The following is a 27142-nucleotide window of genomic DNA, read 5'->3' on the forward strand; positions in this document are numbered from 1 at the left end:
AGTAATGGAATCTTTTTCTTCTTAAATCTCCCTGGTGTTTTGGGTGTTTCTAGCCCCCTATATCTTCGCATAGTAGGTTTAAATTAGTTTTGTTAATGCTTTGTACTCTTCTCTTGCCTTTGCTCTATCTTTCACTTGTCTATGTTCTTCCTAGGTTCTTTTTTTTTTTTTTTTCTCCAAATGGCATCTATTATTATTTTGTCATAATTTTCGATTTTCAGCAGGCTCTTACTCAATTGGAAGAACAAGTGCTGTGCAATAAGTGCAAACTTAGTCTTGGTACTTGAGTTCCCTTTGCCCTGCATCACACTGCATTTTTGGCTATTTGGTGACGTGATCATGAGAATTACCCTAATAATATATTGCATTTCCATATAATCATAAGAACTGATCAGTTACTGGCATCTTTTGTTCCAGTTATTCTTAAAAATCATTTTCCTTATATACTTGACTTGTATGTATTCAAAGATTTAGCTTGAGTGCTTATCATTTGAGATTTTTTTTTTTTCAATATATGTTGTGTTGAATTTGTTAAATGATATTCATATGTTTGTGTCTTTCTCAAGCTAGCTAGCCTCTTATTTTGATATCATGTTCCTTTCTGAATTAAGTTCTTGCATAATGCTTAGAATTATATTCGTTATTACAATGCATATAAATACGTTCTAAGCCATGTTGGACATGTTTGTTATGGCACAGATACCCTGTTGTTACAAGGAAATGCTTCTTGGTATGCGTGGGTTCTTTATCACACTTCTTGGTTGACCACTTGTTTAAGGTAATTTTTACTCTATATGGAAATTATTTTTATCTGTTAATTCAGTATTTCTATTTTTTTTTTTTTTTTTTGGTTGGGTGAGCTGTGGTAGGAGAGGAGAAAGGGAGAGAGGGAGAAGGATAGAGAGAGAGAGAGAGAGAGAGAGAGAGAGAGAGAGAGAGCAAGGACTTAATTAATTACACTGTAAGGGCACAAGAGCTGTGTGTAAAGTTGAATAGAACAAAGATGGTGAAATGACAGAGAAGGAAATTAAGGAATGCAATCAGCAGTCTCTGTTGCACCATGTGATTGATGCAAACATGCAGCATTTTAAACCTACAATTGGCTTAAACTATTATGTTGGAATGATTTGTAGGTTTTCAAGAGCCTATAACTCGAAAGGAAGAACTGGTGTGCAATACATAGTGCACTGCAGGTACTTGGTTAATTACTTGTTCCATTGTAGATAATGCAATTCATGATAAATACTCTGCTGTTGATTGTACATCTTACTCAAACCTCACATTTCTTACTTGCATCAATAATCCAATTAATTTCGGAACAAATTCCAGTATTCGTATGTGACTCGATAAATTCGAATTCCAAATTATGGGATCTATACTTTTTCCACAAAATGTTGTGTTGATTTTTTTTTTTTTTCTCCTGTTTTTGTTTTCTTCTTTTGATGGGTTTCTCTTTTCCTGTATCAGTAGTTAAGTGTTCCATATATTTTCAAATACCAAGCTCTTTCTATACCGAAATTAACTCTTGAACAAAGAATAATACCAGTTCCCTTTGCCTGTTTCACAGTCATTTTCTGCATTGCTAATTTCTGCGATCATTTTGACCAAAACAAAATAACTGCAGTCGTCTATTTCATGCAATGCAGAATATTTCAATGTAGCACACTGTTCGACAATAAAGTCCCATACCTCAAGCCTGTTCTGACCATATATTTATAATCTTCTCACATTAAGCATTTTAAACCATTTTAATGATGATAACTGCTTGGATGACCTGTTCCTTGAATTATGCCTATCCGGACTAACTGATCCTTCTCATTTCAGAATGGGATTAAGATTTAATGAGGCCCACTTTCTGGTCAAGCCCAATGTTGACCATAAATTATCTCAGGGACATGATTTCTTCTCAAATATTGGGCACTCGATTGTAAGGCTCTCAATATTTAGTTCCCTAGATGTGACTCTCTAACAGCCCTTCTGAGTATACCTGCTCAAACAATATATCTTTCGTTTTCTTCAAGTGAGTGTTAGTATCACAAGGTATAAGAATGTCATCAGTCAAACTCTATAATCGTATCATAAATATTTGATGACCAAATAATGTTTAGTCTCAAAAATCTCAAACGAATTCTAAAGATAAACATATAAGAAATTTCTCACACACGAGATATCGGTATACATATATCTCCAATCATCGTTAATAGGGCTCTAAGTCTTATGCAAATGACTTATAAATTGTGAATTGTGTCATGCATGTTATTATCTAAGTGTAAATGAATTACCATGTTATTATCTAAGTGTAAATTCTGACATGAATGGATGAATGAATGAATGAGCAGTACTAATTACTACCATGTTATTGTTCAAATTTCAGGGTTTTGTCATCTCAGACTTTCAGGGTATTGACAAAATTACCTATCCACCCCATTCGGATTACCCGAATTCAGTTCTTGCTGGTCTTCTAGCTGGCATTGAAATGGTTAGTTGTATACAAATCAAATATGAATGCTAATACAAGTAGAAAAACTCTAATTCTGATTTTTAAACTATGCAATTCTAATAACTTGTGTTAATTTTTCAGGTCATGGTTCCCTTCAATCATACTGAGTTCATTGGCACTGTGACCAACCTTGTCAATAACAAGCGTATCCCCATGAGCCGTATAGATGATGCAGTTAGGAGAATTTTGAGTCAAGTTCATGATGGGTCTGTTTGAGAACCCCTTGGCTGATCAGAGCTTTGCTAACAAGCTTGGAAGCCAGGTTTTGATCTCTTATACTAAACCTTCTAAAATAATTAATGTACCTGATGAATGATGATAAAGTAGTCATGAATGCTTATGTTATGTTATATGATTATTAATTGCAGGCTCATAGAGATATGGCAAGGGAAGCAGTGATGAAGTCACTTGTCCTTTTGAAGAATGGAGAAAATATGCCACTCCCTAAAAAGGCCAAGAAGATCCTAGTTTCTAGCTGACAATTTGGGCTATCAATGTGGTGGGTGGACTCTCACTTGGCAAGGACTTAGTGGCAACAACCTCACTGCTGGTATATTTTATCTGCTTTTTTGTGTTAAGTGTATATTCGACACCAGGAATGTTAAGCCTTGCAATACAATATACAATGTCATAGTCGATCTGCTTAATTAATTTCGACCATAATTCATCTGTGTACAGGAACCACAATCGTAAGTGCCATCAAAGCTGCAATTGATCCCAGCACAGAAGTTATCTTCAGTGAAAACCCTAATGCTGATTTTGTGAAGTCAATCAAGTTCGACTATGCCATTGTTTCTGTTGGAGAGCACCCCTACGCCGAGACAAACGAGGATAGTTTGAATTTGACAATTGCAGACCCGGGTCCAAACACTATCACCAACGTCTGTGGCGGGGCCAAATGCATTGTTATTATTGTCTCCGGCCGCCCGGTTGTGATTGTGCCCTACGTTTCTTCAATTGATGCTCTTGTGGCTGCATGGCTGCCTGGAACTGAAGGGCAAGGAATTGCTGATGTTCTTTTTGGTGATTATGGATTCACTGGATTGCTTCCAAGGTCTTGGTTCAAGACAGTTTATCAGCTCCCTATGAATGTTGGTGATGCACATTATGATCCCCTCTTCCCCTTTGGTTTTGGACTTACAACTCAGCCTGCTAATCAGTCAAGTTAGGCATTGGCTTCAAACAATCAATAATTAGTACTGTTTAGGCATGCATTGTCTCTTTTTCTTGTACTCTTTGATTAGTAATTCGATCAAAACCCAAACTTTTTTTTCCCAACCTGCATGATATGCTCACATTGGATTTCCACATTGTTATTCTTTTTAATGCAATGATGTCGTGTGCTTTAGCAAACGATTTTCATTGAATGGAAGAACAAGAGATCACAATCAGAGAGAAAATGTGACAGTAATCAAAAATTAAACATTACACCAAAATACAGGATGACTAGATAATAACATGCATGGCACAATTTATAGTTCGTTTGCTGACAATCAGTCATCCAAAACCATAGATAATAATTAAGTCATATATGCTGACATACAAATATTCATCAATGAAATGTCATTAGGATAATAAGGATGGGGCCTTAGAGTCGTAGTGTATGATGCTAAATTCAACACTAGATGTACTTTTCTAGTTGGATATCAGCAAGTTGAAATATAAGGATGATCATCAAGTAATAATCCAAATAGTGTAATGCTCTTGACTGACCATATTGGATGGCTTTCGGATGGACATGTTTGCAATCCAAAAGTGACTCATCAACTTAATCTTATCTCATTTTCAACTCATCTACAACTATCCACCACTCAAAGTAGCTCATCTACAGTTGTCTACCTACTCTAAAAGCAAGTTATTCTAAGTCACACACTTGGCTATAAAATTTGGGAACACAGTAAATGACTTATTATAAAAAGGGAGCTACAAGGATCAATGAAAGGCTCCAGATGCACAACCTTTCAAGGCCCTTTTAATTGTATTTCTTTATGCTTATGCAATTTATTTGTATTTTGGGTTTTGCAAGAACACCTCTTGTAATTCTTTGAATTTATTTTAGTGTTATTTCCCCATTAAACTTTCTTTTAAATTCATGTTGCTATTTTATTTACATTTTGGTTGTTAAAAGTTCTAGTCGATCTAGGCAAAAAAAGAATTTAAATAGGCTTTTTCGGTTCATTTCCTATCGCACAATTGTTTTTTTTAGAAATTAGATTTCTATTTGGCGCAACAAATTTATTTTATTAAAGTTTTCATTCACTCATTTTTAAAGCCGAATAATGGCACGCCCGTGTAAGGTCGGAAATCTCGCCTCACACCCGGCAATGCGTGTTTTGACAAGACCCTCAGCCCTCCATGTGGCCGAGCATTTTTGTGTCGAAATAGTTATCTGAGTTGTTAGTGCCCAATTAAAAAGTCTATGACTAGGAACATTAAGAACCTTTGGATAGAGAGACATGGGTCTCGAGAGTCCAACTTATTTAGTTCATTATCATCTCCACTTATATTTCATAAAACTTTATCCATCATCCATACAATCATATAATATACTTTATTATAAATAAATTGGCCCTTTCTTTTACCAAAACAGGAGTTCATACATTTGATAATCCCTGAAAAGTACATCAAATGATTGGTTTTAGTACATATACGGATATACCTTTCACTTAATGAGTTTTTTGGTTGAAAATCAAAATTAAAGACCAACATTATGATTATCCAGAAAGTACAAATATTTACAAGGATGACACTCAAAAGGTTCAAAAGTATGATGAGTTGATAATTATCCAAACTATTTCATGGGATTCATTGTTCTTTCATCCCTTCCTATATGAATAGAAAAGAACTCAACATTATTATGAAAAACAACAAGAACCATCAGAGGCTCGATAGCTTTTCCTTGTTATCTACAATTCTCTATTTGCAGATCAAACTCATTAGCAAGGTAAGAAGCGAAAAGCAGACAATTAGGGATCTGGGGACTTAAAGAACAGAGTAGAGTTTAAAATCATAGATATTATTTGGCATCATCATTGCCACCATACTGTGTAGAATTACCATTCCAGAAGGAATTTCTATCGCTGAACTTCCCATCATCGTCATCATGTTTCAATGTGTGAATATTACTTCCCAAACGAGATGTTGATGGTTTCTTGCTTTTGCCTTCATTTCTACCACTTGCAGAAGTGCTTTCGGTGGCGTTATTTCGAACTGCAGGATTCGGGTCTAATGAAACAGGAAAAATGTCAGTATAAGTTATTGAGTAATGCACTAATGCCACAACAATGTTCGAAAAGGAACATTCATTAGATGAAACAAAATTTTATACCAACAGAAGAAAATTCTAAACAGATTGATAAATATCTGCAATGTTATTTGTGCACCAAGCTAACTTCCTAAACATCACCATCAAATGAAGGAATAGAAAAGTATAATATATAACAATTGATGGAGAGAAAGAAAAAGATTAATTGGTAACCTCTGCAACTTCAATTAAGAAGCTTACACTACTGTTTCATTATCCTCCATTTATATTTTTTCTTCCCGCAAGTTAGCTCTAGAAAGAAAGTGCACAACAAAGGCTCATGGTCCATCTCCCCCGTGTATGCAGGTGTGTTTACTGTGTTGACCACACTTCATTTGGGTACAACAAATTTACAATTCATTCGGGTTATACATTTACAAAGACCCCATTTTACTAGCTAATTAAACTACCTAAACTGAACCCAATATCCCAACCGAATAAGGGAGGAGCCATGTTCAAACCCCATGTAACTTGTTTTTTAATTACACAGGTAATGGAACCTACGATCTACTTTTCACCCATCCCACCGATGCCACTTGAGCTAAGGGTCATATAAAAATATCTGACCAGTAGATGTTATTCATAATTGGTTCATAGAAATAGAAGATAGACTGATGACCTCGCCCTTAAAAGCTAGCACAGATTATTATGCCTGCCTCTACATTCCATTTGCAAATATCGAGTAAAAAGTAGGGCTCTTCCCCAGTGAAAATCAATTGCTTTGACCAAACTATACTAGCAATTGTGAGAATTTCTTTTATTTTGCTAGTGGCTCAAATGCACCTAAACTTCAGCATGCTTGAAAGTCATAAGATAAAAAACTTCCTAAGCCCGAATGAGAGACCTAGTAGGAATGTTATAGAGACATTTTGGCATAAGAGTAGGGAGTAGAAACTCACTATATTCCCACATGGGATTTTGAGATTTCTGTCCCGAACTTGATGAGCTAGCACCACCACCAAAATAAGAAAAAGGATTTACGAAAGATAAAGCTGTTTTCACATATGAAAAATATCCCCCATTACTTTCAGTTGAGGAATTAGCAATATTTTGTGAATCTGTTTGTTCTGAGAATGCAGATCCCCCTCTGAGGTAACCAGTTGCTTGCTGATGCGGAACCACTATCAATGCTTGTCTATCAAACAGACCTAGGTCTGATAATGATTTACTTAAATCTGCATTAAACCAATAAGAAATTATGAATGGCTTGTTTTGATAATAACACATTACAAGAGGGAGAGAGAGAGAGAGAGAGAGAGAGACAGAGAGAGAGAGAACATATAAATCTCATGTGCGCTGATGTTCATGCATGCAAATGGCATATTAATTCTTATGCAAAAGTAATTCAACATACTAATTTGAATGTAGATGTTAGCATGTTTCTTAGTGTTACTGTTACCTACCAAACAAGAAAACATCACAATGCACTTGCATTGCAATTGCAAGTGCATGGACAACAGATGTGCACACAACGAAAACACACAGTCTACCAGGCCAGTACAAAATTGAAGGATAGTGCAAAAGAAGGCAGTAATATATACTAGAAAAACATTTCCGGGATTTTGACCAAAGGGAATGTCCACAGGTTACAAGTACACGAGGACACCAGTCAACGTACATTCAAACTTTCAAACAAATAATGCAATAGCTATCTCTTAGTGAAAAAGAAAGTTAGGTAATAACTATCTAGCATTTCTTACCCTGATCACTGAATACCTTGCGAGGATAGGGGATGGCTAGATCATAAGCGCCAATACCACTTCCCTGGTTTTTATCAACATAGTCTTTGACCATTCTCAAAGTGCTCGTCAGAGGAAACTTCTCTCGTAGGCTCATACCAGTAGGCGTTCGGATATTTAAGTGAACATCACTTGATTTATTGACCCCTATACAATTCTCAAATGCATCAACCTTCTTATCATCTTCATCTTCACCTTTTCCAACTTGCACAACTTCATTTTCTTCAATACTAAATGCTTGTGAATCTCCTCCAGAGACACCTGAATGATTAGCAGTGATCTTTTCTGGGCCGGTATAACCACCTTCTTCACTGGAAGAAATATGACCGCCTCCAGAATTGTTCTGGTCTCCCACAGAAATACCCTGCAATCCTTTAGCAGCTTCGGCGGAACGACTGGCCTGTTCCCCGACACACTCTAACTCATTAGCATCAAGTGATTTTGAAGAGGTCTCGACTCCTAAATCATTTTTTTTCTCCTATTTATGTCAAAGCAAAACAGAACCATCACATCATGGAAGATGAAGTTTATAAATACTACAAAACGTAACAAGGCAGTCAATGCAGGTATATATACCTCAACTGTGCAATCACAAGTTTTGTCTTCCTTCATCATGTCAGAGGCAACCCCTATAGACACTGTTGATTGACCATTTTGATCTGTTAAAGGTGATGAAACCACCGTAGTTGAGGAACTTCCTTGGTCAGATAGAACAGCTATACTTGAGGAACTTTCTTCATCAGCTGAGACAGTTTTAGGAACCCCAGAAGTAGATGGTTCAGATTTCTTTGAAGCAAGAGCTGCACTCAAGAAAGTTGCAGTTGTTTCCTACAGTTCATCATGAGATAATACTAGTAATTATTTCTTTTGAATATAAACTGAGAAAATTGCAAGGTCTTGCACACTCTAAAGAATACAGCCAAAATAAAGAGTACCAGCAGATTATTTGCTCAAATCACATGGACAGACTCTCTAATGTTTCCAAGATTTGCATTCATCAAACATTAATGAGATTCCAAAAGGGAGGTAATGTTGATGTTGCAAATGCTTAAATGATAAACACAACTACAAGTTGTGCGTCTGTAAGAGGCACAGATAAGTATAATTGGGAACAGTATAATACAATGACTCCAATTTCATTTTTGAAGATGGTTAAAGGGAGCAACCACAGCATTTATTAAAAAGAAAAATCAAAATTTCAAAACCCCATTTAACATAAATTGTAAAAAAGGGATCAAAAACATTTGCACAACACGGTCAGAGAAAGGTCAAAACAAACATCATCTCATCAAGCATCAATGTGTTTTCAAAGCGGAGTTGACACTAAACTATGATGACCGATAGCCCGGCAATGGGAAAACAGAAAAAGTATACCCGGATATGAAGACCCAACCACAACTTCTCTAAACTGGATGCCAGAACCTCAGCACTGACAAAGCCCTCTATAAATTTGCAAAGGGACAAAATTATTAGGACATGCTTATGTATTGGTCTATACACTTTACTTAAAACAAAGATTCATACAAACCATACCATTTTGCCAAAGTTGTACACCATTGTATCCAATAGCTGTTATACAAGGTACAGATTTCTGTGGGTCTGCAACAGGTTGATGTAAGGATAGACTCTTTGACTTTCAAATAATGTGAAAGAGCCTAAAATAATCTATACAACATGTAATTTAGAAAATGCAATTGTGCTAATTGGTATATGCAGCATATAAAACAGCTTCACCAGTTATTAAGACTATCACCAAAGAATAAGGACGAAAAATAGTCAACAAAGAACCGCAGAATTTAAAACCACCTACTTCAAAACTACAATGTACAAAAGCTGTGACTTCATTTTGGAATCAATTGTGATGCGTTAACGCTTCATGGCTTTTCACTCATTCCTGCTTTCTGCAGGAACACTAATGTCTTGGGCTTGGGAAATGAGATAGACAATCAACATACTGACAATGATGGATAGTTTTAGCCATTATTCAAAATATGGATGATAAATGACTGACAGTTCAAAAAGAAAAAAGAAAAGAACAGAATACAAAAAAACAAGAAAAGATGACTTGTGAAATATGCATATTCCTCTTAGGAAGAAAAAAACAAATTACAAAGTTTGATGCCTAGTTTTTAATATAAAACTTTCCACACTCTATAATGTCAGGATCCCCACCTCTTGAAAGATAGAAGCACGTGATACATTAGTACTTCTTATAAAATTCCCCATAGCAGTGAACAAAGTTAAAAACTGTATGGTTGGATTTACTAGGCAACTATATGGGTGTTACCCTCAGACAAGGGCAGAATGCAAATAATAAAAATAAATAAATGAAAAATAATTGAAAGAGGGGCCAAATTAGATCAGTAAACATATATGTGAAGGCTTCCTTCATCTTATAAATGTTTGATATTTTATAAAATAAGATAATATGTTTAGAGTAAATGTTTTAATGTCACAATAGGTATGATATAACTGATTCAATATGCAAAATGGGTCTTTTACGTCAATTTTACAACTTGAGCACAAGAAGAAATTAAAGCCAAGATGCAGTAAACTTTATATATAGTCCTCAGCATGGTTGGTGCTGTTTTGGGGCAGTGGGAGGGCAGCGGGTTGACTTTGGGTTGTGGGGGGCTAAATAGAGATTTTCATTAGAATGGAGAATACTTTTTCTTTTTGGGTAGCGGTACTGTGAAGCCATGATCCCCCTTGGTTACTGTTTGTGCCCAAGGCTTGGGAGTAAGTAAAGATGCACACAATTGAAACAGAAGTTACCTGATCATCCTAAAAAGAGAAAACAGCTGGAACCTAATGAAGTTACCACAATAATTCTTTTAAGATTTTGATGTGCTAATTAAGACAACATAATCTTCTAAGGATGCATTCTCATGAAGTTGAAGTCAGATTATTATGTAGCATTCTCTCAGGAGGCTAACTTCCGAAGCAATTTATGTATAGATTGTCTTTTTTATACAAGGATACATATTGCAGAAAAATTTGCAGCATCAGTGCATTCTTCAGGGATGTGTAATAAAATGCAGTACTTTGATACCGAGTCCGCCACCTGAATGCAAAACACAAACATAAGAATAAGAGCCAGAAGAAATATAAGCTTTAAATAAATTTATAATGAAAGATAAAACGAAGAAAAGGAACAAAACTTACCTTTGGATCAGTCCATGTGGAATTTTCCAAACGACTAGATTCCACATCTTTACCTGAAATTCCACGATAGCCAAAAAACAAATAAATAAATAAATAAGCACATGTAATAAAGGTTACAACAAAAACTATTATAACACATCTTGATATCATGTATGTACCAAAACAATCTTGACATAATATGAAATTACTAATTAAAAAAAGGAAAAGAAAATAATGTGTGGCAGTAAAGTGTATTAATGTATGAAACTGTAATGCACAAAGATCACAGAAGATTCTTTACAAAGTTATGAAATACAGCATAAGAAGAATTATCCATACTACATATAAAAGTGAGAATGTGAGAAGCCATTCGTTGGACAGAAAGATCTGTACTGCAGTGATGTCATTTTAAGGAATAAATTAATTCTTTACTTATTAAACTACCTTGTTTTAAGAAATAAGTTAATACAGCTACTTATTATAAGACTTATCATTTTGAAAAAATTTCTGTCTTCTTTTTTATTTCTTTCAACACTTCGCCCTCCCCTTCATACCTTTTTTTTTTTCTCTAGGAAACAGAACAAATTTATTAAAATTAAGTAGAAACAGTATAAATACAGCGAACTGGTGGTCCACCTAGAGAAGACTCAAACTATACAAGAATAGCAAAATACATAAACCCTTGAACAAATTGACAACCAAAAAAGGCAACACAACTATGCCAACATAACACAAGAACCTAAGAAACTGCTGCTTCCCAGTCCAATTCAACAAGAAGAAAGGGAAACTTCAGAATTATTAGTTAAGAAGAATATATATTTGATGCGTTTTTTTTTTTACTGACATCATTTCATACTTAAAGCTTACTTCTGATTTGAATTACTCTTATTTTTAGTTAAGAAGAATATATCTTTAATGATCATCTAAAAGACTCAAAATTATGTCTTCATTTTATATCATTATATGTTTAAAAAAATTAGGAAAACTCTATCAATTTCTTTAATTAAATACTTTCTATTGATAAAGTTTACTACATAAACAAAATCAAATACTTCACCTAGATGGATTAAAAACAAATCACTTTCTTAATAAAACCCAATATTTAAGACCTTTCTACAATTAATAGCAACCGTATTATATCTTTTATAAGAAGCATAATTTTATTAAAATTTTCAAACAAGTACAAACAGATATTACAGAGGACAAGATGTCCACTGAAAGCTGGATCTAAAAACTAGCTAACCTTCAGGTATTAAAATCGTGATACAATAACAAAGTCTATCTCCTAAACAACAATAGTCCTCCAATCAGCCAACATACGCAAAAATGTTACCTTCTAAAAACTCCTAGGAAACCAAAGCCAGTAAGGATGACCAAAATCAAATTTTATCCCACAAAACCTCCACCCCTTCTTGCTATCAAAAAATCCTTCTATTGATTTCAACCAAACTGCCCAAAACATAGCCATCACACCACACCTCTTTGAAAATTAACTCTTCTTCCCTCCCCTCCAAATCCTTGCACATCTCACAAAATAATGCATTATGGAGTGCTGGAATGACTCAGCTTCAAGTCAGCTTCCCTCAACAAACTATAATTTCAATGCAATTAGACACTGAAAAAACAAGTGATCAGTGCTTTCAGCCTCTCCTTTACACATGATACACCATTATGGAAGAAGACAAACATTAGGTCTTCTCCTCTGTTCCACATCACAAGGTTTACTGTTGAACCTTCCATGAGAGAAAATTCAACCTAGAACTTGTACCTTGAGTGGTACTTTAGCCTTCCAAATAAAAGAAGAGGGATGGAAGAACAAAATTGATGGAATCTCATAATACTTCCTTGCATAGGCTTTACAAGAGAATAACCCTGACAACTCCAACTTCCAACTCCTCCTATCCAGTCTAGATGAAAATAAAGTGACAAACAAAGAAAGTAGTGAAGAAAACTCCCTAATTTATAATCATTTAAATTTCTTCGGAATCCCAAGATTCCCAACTAAATGGAAACATTAAGATAGGTCAAAATTCTACGTAGACAAGGAAAAAATGTACTTCCCACAATTCTTCTAAAATCCTGTCTTTTCCCATTTCCCACTAGACAATGACAACATGAAGAAAAGAATTAATGCCTTGAGAAATATCTTTTGGTTGGATCTTGGAATCCCAACCATTTAAATGTAATCCATATTTACTTCTGATGACAGCATACCATAAAGAATCTCTCTCCAAAGGGAATCTCCAGAACCAACTTCCAAGTAGACCGTCATTTCTTTTCAACAAACTACCCAACCCAAATCCACCATTTTTCTTAGTTTTGAACACTATATCCTATCTAACCAAAGGCTCTTGTTTTCCCTCAACACATTCCAACAAAAGATCCTCACCAATTTCTCTAATCATTCTTCCACTTTACTTGGGATTCTAAAAAAAATGGAAGGTCATAACTTGGAAAACTACTGAAGACAGATTGAATCAAAGTAAGCATACCTCCGTTCAATAGAAAAGCTTTCTTCCAACCTTCGAATCTCTTCTCCCTTTTCTCCACAACTGAATCCCAAAACCTGGTTACCGTTGGATTGCCTCCAAGCGAGAATCCAAAATATTCCAATGGTCATTTCCCCCTCCCCAACCCAAAGGTGATGTTTGTAACCTCATGGGTAGAACTTATCCTTGCAAAACCAACTTTCAAGGAAAGGGTTCCCACATGCTTATTGACTGCATATTCCAAAAGTACCCAAGCCTTATGGAACTATGCTAACACTCCCCCACTAGAGTCACTTGACACTTCCCCTCTATGCAGGGCTAGAGATACAAACCTGGCCCATCCTTGTAGTACACATGCTCTGATACCATGCTAAACCCTAGGTAGAACTTATCCTTACAAAACTGGCTTACAAGGAACGGGAGATCATGTGCTTATATACAACATATTCCAGAGGTACCCAATCATTAACCTGAAATATAGACGACAAAGAGCTTCCTCTGCTTCTTTGCTTCGGTGATTGCTTCAGGTATGGAACCCTTGTATATAAGATAGGTGAGAGACTGATCCATCTGTTCAGAAAATTTCCAAAATTTTAATAAGACCTGTAGATTCCAAAACAGAAACACAATCAATAGTGAAAAAAAAAAAAGAAAATAGGACAAACATAGATCTTCAATATGTAAAGCCACATATCTAGAATCACTATCAACTCACACTAGCAAATAAACTATAGGGGTACCTGAGCTATTGTCCAAAGAATAACAGGGCCACAAACTATTTAATTGAATTTAAAAATATGCATATCATCATTGAACTACATGCTCATTCTGCAACCTTTTTTAAACCATCACCCAACTACACAAGTGTCCTCTTAAATGTATACTTCGAACACGAAATAAACATATTGTCAAGCTACACCAAATTAACCGCATACTCCCAGCATCTACTGCCAAGTGCCAACAATCAAAGAATTCAATATTCACGATATAAAATAATTCTGTAGAACAAAATATTTAATCCATTCTTAATGCATCTAAAGCAGATGAAAAAACTTCACTAATTAAATTTCTCCTTCAGAAAAACTTCAGTGAATTCAATTATCAAATAATTCAGCTAAACATTCAGTTACTGCATAATTCAGGTAAACACCAATTAACACCTAGACCATGGTAAGTAAAAGTTTCAGTAAACTATTGCTCTTTATTTTCTGGAAAAGAAAATGATAGATAAAATTAGTAACCCAAGGAATCACAGTAATCCAGCTAAAGATGTATATATATGTATAATACTAATACATGGAAAATCTTATTGCATCCAGGTAATTCTTAAATAAAAGAAACCCAATTTCCACCCAATTCCCCGAAATTTCTGCAACTTGAGCTCACCAACTAATCAAGGTTACCAACCAGTGATTTTGAAAGGAAATTTTGCAAAATTTATGGAGAAAAGAAATTCAACTTTCCATTTTTATAAATAGTAAATTGAACTTGAAATTTTGGAAAACGATAAGTCTTTCAAAAAAAAAATTCTAATTTTTCTGCTTTTCTATTGGTTCCTCGCAGTTTTTCTCGGAAACCAAACGATGAAAGAGAGGGTTGAGGAGAGCTTTTTACCTTAGTGAGAATTAGGGCTGAGAGACGATTATGGTATAACAGATTAAGCTCTGAACAAAGACAACTCCATGGCACATCAAGAATTTTCTTATTTTCTTTTTCTTTTCTTTTTTGTAAGACGAGAAAATTGTAAAGTCTATTGATTTTAAGTATTAAATTTTAATAATTTTTTAGTTTAGGTATCAAAATTAAATAGCATTTTAATTTAGATACTAGTTGAAAAGTCAAATAAAATAATAAAGTAAAAGATATTATAATTTACAAATATTACATTACATGCCACTACAATAAAAAAATAAAAATAATATTACATCACAAATATTACATTAATTTATACTATATTGTATTTTAAAAAAAATCAATTCAGTCACAACTTAACTGTGACTGTCTTGATAAATTGAAAGAGACAACTCACACCACTATACTATGTATTATTTTGAGTAAAAATATTGTTTTGACCTCTATTTATACTATATTATAGTATAATTTCTCAAAAAAAAATTCAATTAAGTCACAACTTAATTGTGACTGTCTCATAACTTAGATGTAACTGTCGTTCAGTCACAACTAAATTTGAAGTTGTGAGTGTCGTACAGTCACAACTATATGTGAAATTGAGACTATATTAGCAAATTTTCAAGATAATATAAAAGTCTCAAGGGCAATTTTGTCAAAACCTTATAAATTTTAACTAACATCTATCATATGTGGGGCAAAGGACAAAAATGTCAAATGGAAAAGGCTCAAATCAAAGGGCCAATATGTTTGTGACCCAATCTAAAAAACTAGATTTAAATTTAGTAGTTCAATTGAAATATTATATGATTTTCATGCTATACCAAAAAATTATTAGGATTTGATATTTAATCCTAATTTTCTAAAAATTGTAATGTAGAAATTCCATTCATACCCTACGATCTCACTAGGCACTACACCTAGCCTTTTCTCCCAAAACTTCATGTTTTACGGATTAATTACAAATAAAGCAATAAAATTTTTCACAATTACATTTTAATAAATACACATTTTAATAATTTTATTTTAATTACTATTAACCAAAATGAAAAAATATGAACTATAATAAATTAATAAACATACATTACTATTTATATTTAAATTTTTATTAGATTTGTATTTGACTGCTACACAATAAAATGGCTTAGAATTTAGCTCCCGAGTTTTGGGCACCCATTTCTAAACCCTAAACCTCATTTATATATCATGCACCTCATTTATATACCATAAACTAAATTAAGGGCAACGTCATAATTTTACGCTCATAAATAATAATAAAAAAATTGGCAAATTGATATTTTCCAATGTACCAAAATACATGACATCATCAAGTAGATTGGACTTAGTGACTAAAATTGGATATAATTTCAAAACTCATTGACTTTTATGGGAAAAGAAAAATTACATTGACCATTATGTAAATTAAAATGTTTTATTAATTTAAATGTAATTTACTATTTTACTAATGCAATAATAAAAAGAGTCATTTAATTATAAGGTACTAACAAAGCAAAATATTAACCAGAAATACATAATTTATTTCCATTAACTTGTGGACACTTTCCACTGGCCAAAACATAGTATGCGGACACTTTCCAAAATACCAGCATCAACGCATCACTAAAAGAACATAAACTGAAACTGCAAGTCTGCAACTCCAATAAACTGCAGTTTCAGAAACTGCAGTTTTTGCTGTTTCAGTTCACTTGCAGTTTCAGAAACTACAGAAAATTGCAGTTTCAGAAACTGAACTAAACAAAAAAAATCAAGAACCTACTACTAATAAGGAAGGCACGAAGGTGGAGTTGGCTTCCCCAATAACTTTTTAGGCGTTGTTACAGTGAGGAACTTGGCTTGTTCTTCGGCAACGTCGCGACAAGGTCGGGATCAGAGTCAACATCGGGGCTCCGATCGGGTCTGGGGGTTGCTGGGTGTTCCGAGCTCACAGGGATGAAGAGGGAAGAGAGAGGAACTCAGGAGTAGTCCTCTCGTCGTCATCCATGGCCGGATGCTCACACACGCCGTCGAGGAAAGTTGCAGCGAGGGAAAGCAAAAGAGAACAAAGAGAGTGCTTGGGGAGAGAGAAAGATAGTGATGAAAGAAAAAATAAATTTCAAAAATGAGGGAAAGAGAGAGACACGTGAGAGAGTTTAAGAGAGTTTTGACAAAATTTAAAAATTAGCAACCATTGGATTGTTTGGATGGCTAAGATAGAAAGCTTGTACCAACTGGCACCAAGAAATAGGTAACCAATCTACTCTCAAAGTGACCTGATAGTTAAATATTATAAATATGTGTATTACATGTTACAAACAATAAATAAGTGTAGCACAGAGTAATTATTTCTAATAAAAAAAATACAAAAAGGTAAACTACATATTTAATCCATGTGTTTTTATTTGAAATCATTTTTTGTGGTTCAAATTTTGCCAATTTTATTTTTTTGTTTTATGTCATTTATAATCTTAAGACGTACATTATGAAATTTAACTTTTTTCAAATTGAAACTAATAAATTTTTTTAATTGAAAATTATAAATAAATTAATAAAACATTTAAAAATTTCATAATAGTCAAAATACAATTTGGATTCTCATAATGGTCACATGCACATATTTGTTAATTTGGGCCCAGCTCAATTTGGGCAGTCCTATACTATTCCTATTATTAAATTATTATCATACCTTTCCAAAAAATTTTGACTCAATTTTAAAAATAGTGATTGTTACATAGTCATCAAATCTAAAAACTGTAACTGTGTGACAGTTTCTAGTTAAAAAACGGTAATTGTGTGATAGTTACCAATTAAAAAAAAGTAATTGTATAACAATTTCCAATTAAAAAATGTAACTGTCACATAATTTTCAATTAAAAAAAGATAACTGTGTGACATTTACCAATTATAAAATGGTAATTATCACACAGCTACCAATTTAAAAAAAGTCTATGGTTGTTATTGAATTATATGTAATTTAAAAAATTGGACATTGGTAATGTCAGTAGCATGTCAGCACAGTGGCAATATCTGTAAATTCTTTTTTGTGTTTTATTCGGTTGTTAATTCACATAATTTCTCTTAATTTCATTTTGGTAAATAATGACTATCATGATATTTTAAAAAATTTCATTGACTAATTTGTAAAATTAAAAATATTTATTAATTTTTTTGTAATTAGCCCATTTTTTAAACTCGCAAGTTTTAATTAAAAATAACCGAAAATCATATATGTGGTCTTAAATTTACATTTTCAAACAAGAATTCAAGAAAATCTTAAAATTAAAATTTAACACTAAAATTTTTGTGAGCCTTAAGTTCCCTAGAAAATAAACACAAAAATGAGAATTGAAATTAACATAAGAACCAAATTGAAAAAATTTAAACTAGAAGAACCAAATGTGATTTGTGATCAAAATACAAAGACAAAAATGTTGTTTACCCAATTAAAAAAAAATAATAAAAAATAAAACAGACCCAAGCCCAGAAACTAGGAGAGGAGAAAAAGAGAAACCAGGAAAGGAGAAGAAGAAGAAGAAGAAGAAGAAGAAGAAGCTGCTTGCTGCCAGAAACCAAGAGAGAAGAAGAAGATGAAGAAGGGTCGGTCGGTGCGGTTTACCGACGGTGTGGGGGTTTAGAAGCCGCCTCCGCCTCCGCCCCCGCCCCCTGTCGGATCGGTTAGAAAACCGCAACCAATGCGTCGGCTCTCGTCGGAGCGGTTGCTGGGCGGATCGGTCGCGTCGATTTTTGGGTGCGGTTCGGTTATAGCGGTATTCCGACCCACCCCTATATGAAAGTATAGCCATATATAAACATCAATATAATTGCATAAAGAAATTTAATTAATCAATATAAACAACTTATGTAAAGAAGTTCATGCAATCGGCCTTGACATAAAATTTGAATCAAACAATATTTGATACAAAACAAACAATTAAATTAATTATTTGTATACGTAATTTTTTTGTAGTTAAATAATACTCCAGGTTGAAAACTATTCTCAAATAAAGAAAACTAGAATTAAGCATTCGGTGAGCAAGGTGGAATAATATTCATAATTGCGAACATCTAACTGATTAAAGACAACTAATTGTTTGTCAGATGGTAGATATCCAAAGATATAACAAGAAAATATTAAATGAGAGAATACTAATTGATTAATTAGATAATCATGCATGAGTGTCATGATCTATTAGTGGATCCTATTCAATTTGTTTAATATATCTCTTACTATAAATTGATTAGATTAATCAAAAGCCAAACAATACTTGAAAGAAACAATGTTATAAAAGCATAGCACCAAGTTGTACGATTAATAACATAAACGTAATACTTTTAAGCATAAACGAAAACAAGGAAAAAGGTTATAATAACCTGTATTTCCTTATATCAATTTGAGCAATCATTATGCACGCACTCACTCACAGTAGCATAGATTAAAGAAACGAACAGAAAAAATAAGAGCAATCGAGTTGAACACATAAGCTCTTGCTTCTTATTAATAAAAGCCTGTTAATTGTCATTGGCTTGTATGTATGAACGTAATATTGCAACTATAATAATAGAAGAAAAGAACAATATTATACCAGAGCTTTCGTACTGATAACGTGTTGTAAAAATAAAGAACTTTAGAGAGAAAAAATGGGAGGACAGTGTGCCTTTTTCCATTCCATAGAGCCTCTATTTATAGGCTTCAAGTGATAAATATTTACATCAGATATACCTCTTATGATAAATATATTATCACTAAGATAAACACAGGAAAATAGAATGAGTATTTATCTAGCTAATATTATATAATTATCTATGGAAATAAATACATGAAATGTGGTATGTAATTATCTGATGAAGATATTCACATTATCTGCAACAAAATTGCATATTTAATCCATGTGTTTTTATTTGAAATCATTTTTCGTGGTTCAAATTTTGCCAATTTTATTTTTTTGTTTTATGTCATTTATAATCTTAATACATTATGAAATTTAACTTTTTTCAAATTGAGACTAATAAACTTTTTTAATTTAAAATTACAAATAAATTAATAAAACATTTAAAAATTTCATAATAGTCAAAATACAATTTGAATTCTCATAATGATCACATGCACATATTTGCTAATACATATTAGTCAATGAGCCCAGCTCAATTTGGGTGGTCCTATACTATTTCTAGTGTTAAATTTACTATCATACATTTCCAAAAATTTTGACTCAATTTTAAAAAGGCTTAATTATCGATTTACCACTCAAAATTGTAACTCATTCTCATATTGCCTTCTGAAAGATTTTTTGTCCCAGATTACCACCTGTAACTTACATCTGTGTCCCATTTTACCTTATTCCGTAAAAAATTTCATCAAAAATGCTGACTTGGCCGTTAATGCTGACGAGGCACGCTGAATGTGCGCCATGTGTCACATCTTTGCTTTTATTTTCAAATTTTTTTATTTTCCTATTTTTATAAACTTTGAAAATTAATTAAAAATAGCTTTGAACTCAGAAAAATTCCTACGAACTCATCTTGACTAATACTAATTTACTATGGGGTCAAAATACCAATTTTCCCTCTAAAAATTTCCAGAAAATTTGGGAAGTCCAAATTTATTTCTAGAAAATTAAAATAAATTTCCTTCTATTAAATAAATTCTAGAATTTTCATAAACACTCGGATGAATTTCAAAAATATTTTGGAAATTACCAAAAGCCTGTTTTAGAGAATTATTTCGAGATTTTACAGAAATTTTAGAATTTTTCTAGAATTTATTTTATAAAGGGAAATTTGTTTTCCTCTAAGACCGAGAGGTCTTTTGAGTAGCAAGTGTTCATAAGAAAGGTATTGTTAGTTTTTAGAAGACTAACTGTGCAGACCTCATATTTTTTTGGAGTTCGGGAGATTATCCTATGAATTTCCAAAGAATCTAGAGTATTTTAATTTTCTATAAATAAATTTGGACTTCCCAAATTTTCTGGAAAAGTTTAGAGGGAAAATTGGTATTTTGACCCCATAGTAAATTAGTACTAGTCAAGACAAGTCCGTAGGAATTTTTCGTGTATTTTTCTGAGTTGGAAGCTATTTTTAATTAATTTTCGAAGTTTATAAAATAGAAAAATAAAAAATAAGAAAATACATGAAAAAATGTGACACGTGATGCACATCCAGCGCGCCACGTCAACAATAACGACCAAGTCAGCATTTTTAACGAAATTGTTGATGGAACAAGGTAAAATGGGACACAGGTGTAAGTTATAGGTGGTAATCTGGAACAAAAAAAAATTTTAGGTGGCAATATGAGAATGAGTTATAGTTTTTTGCAGTAAATCGATAATTAAGCCTTTTAAAAATAGTGATTGTTACACAGTCATCAAGTCGAAAAACTGTAACTATGTGACAGTTTCCAGTTAAAATATAGTAACTGTGTGATAGTTATCAATTAAAAAAAAGTAATTGTGTGATAATTTTTAATTAAAAAACATAAAAAATGTAACTGTCACACAATTTTCAATTAAAAAAAGGTAACTGTGTGACATTTACCAATTATAAAATGGTAATTATCACACAGTTACCAATTAAAAAAAGTATATGGTTGTTATTGAATTATATGTAATTTAAAAGATTGGACATTGGTAATGTCAGCAGCAAGTCAGCACAGTGGCAATATCTGTAAACTTTTCTTTGTGTTTTGTCCGGTTGTTAATTCACATAGTTTTTCTTAATTTCATTTTGGTAAATAATGACTGTCATGATATTTTAAAAACTTTCATTGACTAATTTGTAATATTAAAAATATTTATTAAATTTTTTGTAATTGGCCCATTTTTTAAACTCGCAAGTTTTAATTAAAAAGAACCGAAAATCATATATGTGGTCTTAAATTTACATTTTCAAACAAGAATTCAAGAAAATCTTAAAATTAAAATTTAACACTAAAATTTTTGTGAGCCTTAAGTTCCCTAGAAAATAAACACAAAAATGAGAATTGAAATTAACATAAGAACCAAATTGAAAAAATTTAAACTAGAAGAACCAAATGTGATTTGTGATCAAAATACAAAGACAAAAATGTTGTTTACCCAATTAAAATAAATAAATAAATAAATAAAACAGACCCAAGCCCACCCGACCCAACTGCAATGCCTAGTACCCATAGGGCCATACCAGTGGCCTCCGTGCAACGTTGGCAGCACCCCACCCTGTGCAGAGACAATTTCAATCCGCGCTGTTTAGGGACTTTGGCTGCAATTTCCATTTCCAATGTACCAAATCCTTTGATTTTTGGTATGCACACCCTTCAATAGAGAAGTATTCAGGGGATACCTATTTACCCAATTTCAAGGTAAAGGTATTATCTTCTCTTCAGATTTCTCTGTTGGTTTCTTCCCTCCTTAACCCATGCACATACTCCAAACCTTGTACAAGGACATGTCCTGATTGTGTTGGTAAGATTCTTTCTCAATCTAAGGTTGGAAGATACTGTTTTAGGGAGGGAGCTTTCTATATCAGGAGAAAGCTCCCTATGTAGCCTTGGTAAAGAAGATGAATACTAAATTCAATGTTTTGGGTAGTTTGTGAGACTAACGGAAAACTCATTTCCGTTACAGTTCCTCTTTCTCTAATGCAAAAGAGTCAAACTCAAATATATGATATTCATAAGAAAATTGATTTGAGGAGAGGTGTTGATAGTTTAGTATTTGGTTTTTGGTGTTGTCAGATAATCTTAAATAACTTTAAGTAGTGCATCAATTATTAATTTAGCAACATTCTTATTATTAATATCAGTATATATTACTGAATTTTTTTTTTAGTACATACTTAATGGAATGAGAGTTTAATTCACTGATTTTTTTTTTTCTGGGTTGATTGATTATTTAAAATAGGAGTAAGCGAAACATATATTGCACTAAGAAGGTGCTATACTACTTAAGTCTTCTTGGCACTCCTGGTATGGAATATCATTCTTTTTAGAGATAAGGACTGTTAATGTATCAAGTCTATTTTCTCATGCACAAGCTATCAAGTCTCAAGGCAATGGCGGCTCAATAGAAAGTGAGGCCTAAGATGAAATTACACAGAGGCCTTTCAAATAAATTATTCAGAATATTTTTTTAAAAAAAATCTTAAGTTAGGAGGCTTTTTTTTTTTCTTAAGTTTTTCATATCCAGATTCAAATTTCCTACTAGACATAAGTATTACTAATAACGAGAAAGTAGAAAGCCTCTTTCTAAATTTTGAGGCCTAATTGGCTAATTATAAATATTTAAAGTTTTTTTTTAATAGTGTGTCAAATACTTTGAATATGAGGCCTCCCTCAACATGAGGCCCTAGGCACATGCCTTGCTCGCCTTATGCTTGAGCCGGCACTGTCTCAAGGACTTATAATATATCAAGTCTATTTTCTCATGCTCAAGCTATTTTCTCATGGTTTTGTGGTTCATATGACTGGTAGAGAATAATATGTTGTGGGAGAATTGTTGATGATATGGCAGATATGATTATTGCTCAAGTTCTTTACCTTGATGTTCTTGTTCCTAGGGTATGGGAGGTGTTTTTCTTAACTATCAGTCTTGTTACTTATTTTTGGTGGCTCCCTCTCATGCATGTATCTTACAGTGATCTTTGGAAAGGTAAGGACTATTGTGCAAATGCTTGATCAGTTAGTTTGTCTTCTGATTTTCAAACAGAATTTTGCCATGTATGTCAATTCACCAAGAGGACCTGGTACTGCTGTTATAATCTTCCATCTGAAGTTGTCTTTGTGTGTTTACAATTTTTATAAGGCTATTGTTTTTAATTACTTGACTAACTTGTTTTTTATCTGCATTGGTGTCTCCACTGTAGGTGTTTGAGTAGCAGCTAGGTACATGCTTCTATACACTATATACATAGGTACATATTTATATATAAACTTTTCTCTTCCCCTGATACTATTAACGAGTCTTCCAAGTGTGTGTCTGTATGTGTTTGGTGATTGGTGTTAGCTCAGATAGCTAGATTTAAAGTATAAGTGTTGGTAATGGAAATTTATTTTAAACATATGGTTATTTCTTCTGTCTTCCAGGTACTTTTGACTTGATTTACTTAATCTTTTATTTTCTTTTACTCTCATTTTCTTTTTCTTTTCTTAAATCTTTGTATTTGGAGCAGCTACTTATATCTGTTGTGCATTGGAGCAGCTACAGCTACTTATATGAGAGAATTGATTGGTTGATCTAATCGACTAGACTCTCCATTACTCTATACTTGTGAAAGTGCATTTGTATCATCAGGTTTGGGATTTTTATTATCTTTCTTATTATGATTCTTAATTTTTTTTTTTTTCTAATTATACTTAGTGGTGGATATTTTAGACAATTTAAATAACACTGTGGGTATTTTATTGTTAGTTTTTTATATTGACCCTGCAAAGTACAAAAGCATATCAACAGGTTTCGGAACTGCTCAAGGAGCAAGGCGTTAAAGGTTACATTGCTCAAGGCGCTTATGGGTATGCTTAATATATATACTAAGAAAACACAGACAGACACATGAATAATTGATTTAGATTTTAAAATTATGTAATACAGGCTACTGTTTATTATGATTTACATGTGAACAATTCTCCATTGCAGGTTGTACAAGGAGGGCCTTGTTCTTCTATGGGGCCGTCAAATTCCATGTAAGTTGGCAATAATACATGAGCATCTTTATTTAGGTGCTAATGTGAATTACAGAATTTAACATTTTTTGCATGTTATTGGCAATTAAGGACTTGTCTATGGTACTGTGAGGGTTCTAATTCTTTCATTCTTTTATTGACTTTATAGATAGCTTCAATTTATTTATGCTGTTCTTTTATTGACATCCCTCCTAGTTTTTATTGACTGTGGGAAGTAGTTTTTGCAGTTTAAAGGAAAGGGATGTGTTACTCTAGCTAATAGAGTCGGCCAATCTTAGTTGAAGCATTTATCCAAGATTACGTAGAATAGGAAACTTGTGGTAATTGTATGTATTGCCAATGTGAAATGACTTGTTTAATTGTAATTTGTAGTTTACTGAACTCCTTAAAATTGTTTTGTACTCATGTAATGACTTATTTCTATAATGCCCTTCTACAACATCCATAATCCATTATATTTTTTAGATGCTATTTATTAATCAAAATTTTTTATATGATAAATATTCATTTTACTACTACTTATATTTCTATCAATTATTTATTAATCCATTATATTTATTAATCACAATTTTAATATTCACAATTTTTTTTTTGGTTACAAAGGGAGGCCAAGGAGAGGCCTAGAGGTGGGGAGGTGGGGATCGAAACCTGGTGGGTGGGGAGCAGCACAACTGCTTGGTCAACTGGCCTACCCCAAGTCCTCTACTTGCAATGAAATTAATCACATATAATTGACAAGTACGTTGTATCTATTTTTAGAAACCGTGATGTAGGTTTGGTATCTTTTCACACCTTAGAAGTTCCATGTGACCCTCATTGACTTCATCAACGTATTCACACACGAAAACATACTATGTGTCATTTATTCCAACATTAAGGCATAAGGACTAAGATTTCAGGAATTTAGTGCTATAAGTTGGTAATGAAGAATTCGTACACATAAGAACTTCACACAAGTAGACAGCCTGTATATAATTAGTGAAATTAACTTAATTAATGAGTCAACGCCAGTCTTTGTATTTACCCATCATCTAGCTAATGCATGACGATGGTGAAGAATATCATATATGACATATACATAATGTACATAAGAAACTATATATGGACCATGCATGTTGACAAACAAGTAAAATAGAAAATGACAAAAAAGTCAATAAAACATTTCGAAATTACATTATAGTCAATACAAAATTTAATATCTCATATTAGTTAATGGTATATTTTGAGAAATTATATTTTAGTTAATTGCTCAGCCCACTACCGAATTTACTTGAAACAGTAATTGCGTTCATTTTACATTTTTGCCCTTGTTTTCATGTAAACCCTATATCTTTTGACCGTTGGCAGTGCACGTAATTTCTTGTAATGTTATGTCCTCTTTGCACAATTTGTAATTTGGTTTATTACATTTTAGTCAATGTTGACTATAATAGTTTTTTGAAAATGTTTATTGAGCTATTTGTAATATTAAAACTTTTTATTGACTTTTTTGTAATTAACGCTTTCTATAGCAAAACCTCTTTCTTTTTAGTATTTATTCTAAAATTTCCCTTTTTTTTTAGGGTCAATTACATTTTGCACACTTCAAATATAGACCGTTTTTCACTTTGGTACCCGATATTCAAAATGTTTCAATGTGGAATTTAAAGTTTATGAAAATTGCAATGTACCTCTTTCGTTAAGTTTTCTATTAATTTTGACTGTATACAGAAAGTGTGAGATTCATTTATATTGATGTGGATAGTAAATTTACACTACGTTGACAAATAAAACAAGTCAAATAAACAAAAAAGAAATTAGAAAAAGGCAGGTAAATTATTATATATTAAAAAAATTAAAAGATAACATTAAAACTAAATATAAAAAATTATCTCATTCATCCCTACCTCTCCCTCATCTCTTTCGTGCCCAGATTTTTATTTTTTCAATTTTTCAAAATTTTAATTGATTTTTATTTTTTTAACCTATACAAATTTAGCTAGCTTTTATTTGTTTTTGTTCACGTGGCGTAAATTTATTGTCCACATCAGTATAAATGAATCTCACACATGTTATATGCAGTCAAAATTAACAAAAATGTTAACTGAAGGGGCACATTGTAATTTTCATAAATTTTAAGTTCCACATTGAAATGTTTTAAACATCGGATACCAAAGTGAAAAATGATATATACTTGAGGGGTGCAAAGTGTAATTGATTCTTTTTATTATTATTTTTTTGTAGATGTCGGTATTTTAAAAAGTCAAGTCAATATGAGTAAGGGGGTCGACGTGTGTCAAGTCAACAGATAACGAAGGTACTCGATAGATGCAATATTGAAGTTGATGTACGGGAATAAAACTTTTTTGAGTATAAGGTACCAAATTGAAAAAGAAAATATAGTTGACGTATATAGTTTGTAATTTGCCCTTTCTCTTTTATATAACCCTAAATAACTTAGATGCTGAAAATAATTGGTGAGGGCAAAATAGGAAACACAAGCCAACGGTAAAAATTTGTTCAAGCCGTACTCAATTATTGATGCCGAAAGTGGTCAGCAATTGACAACTATCCACATCAACGGTTACCCCCTTCCCCCTTTATTTTTCTCTCAATTAAAAAATTGGGGAAACAGTACCACAATTGGGGACTGTCCTCTTCCACAGATCATTCCTTTATGCGATATTCCAAATTTCAACCCAATCAATA

The 27142-nt window shown here is 32.8% G+C and overlaps 1 protein-coding gene and 1 pseudogene across 4 annotated transcripts; one reads left to right on the plus strand and one right to left on the minus strand.

Moving 5' to 3' along the window:
• Window positions 1-3934, plus strand: LOC147293060 (uncharacterized; annotated as a pseudogene). Its single transcript, XR_015120343.1, has 9 exons — window positions 1-72; window positions 225-279; window positions 700-778; window positions 1134-1193; window positions 1825-1927; window positions 2375-2479; window positions 2582-2762; window positions 2869-3050; window positions 3179-3934. The product of XR_015120343.1 is annotated as an uncharacterized LOC147293060 (transcript).
• A 1255-nt stretch (window positions 3935-5189) lies between these two features.
• Window positions 5190-14913, minus strand: LOC147293061 (plant UBX domain-containing protein 11-like). 3 transcript variants are annotated; one of them, XM_086234446.1, is made up of 10 exons: window positions 14791-14913; window positions 13647-13779; window positions 10709-10761; window positions 10526-10607; window positions 9077-9142; window positions 8918-8985; window positions 8120-8371; window positions 7505-7943; window positions 6704-6979; window positions 5190-5725 (listed from the first exon to the last, which is right to left on the minus strand). In XM_086234446.1, exons 2-10 carry the CDS (start codon window positions 13744-13746, stop codon window positions 5517-5519), a joined length of 1545 nt encoding a protein of 514 aa, XP_086090572.1. In that variant the 5' UTR covers window positions 13747-13779; window positions 14791-14913; the 3' UTR covers window positions 5190-5516. The 3 variants fall into 3 exon arrangements, with proteins under 3 accessions (XP_086090572.1, XP_086090570.1, XP_086090571.1); XM_086234444.1 differs by having other exon boundaries at window positions 7505-8021; XM_086234445.1 differs by lacking the exons at window positions 13647-13779; window positions 14791-14913 and adding an exon at window positions 12902-13108 and having other exon boundaries at window positions 7505-8021.
• Between the last annotated feature and the right edge of the window lie 12229 nt (window positions 14914-27142).

This window comes from Dryas octopetala, chromosome 2, assembly GCF_963921425.1.
Source record: "Dryas octopetala chromosome 2, drDryOcto1.1, whole genome shotgun sequence".
In the NCBI taxonomy this organism is placed as follows: Eukaryota; Viridiplantae; Streptophyta; class Magnoliopsida; order Rosales; family Rosaceae; genus Dryas; species Dryas octopetala.

Bases quoted from the DNA above. Each gene is read 5' to 3' on its own strand.
- LOC147293061 (XM_086234444.1), bottom strand. From the start codon at position 13,746: ATGGATCAGTCTCTCACCTATCTTATATACAAGGGTTCCATACCTGAA. The intron at 10,608-10,708 runs GTAAGTTTTGTT...TTTTGCATTCAG, and splicing joins CCACATGGACTGATCCAAAG to GTGGCGGACTCGGTATCAAA. The intron at 8,986-9,076 runs GTATGGTTTGTA...GCAAATTTATAG, and splicing joins TGTACAACTTTGGCAAAATG to AGGGCTTTGTCAGTGCTGAG.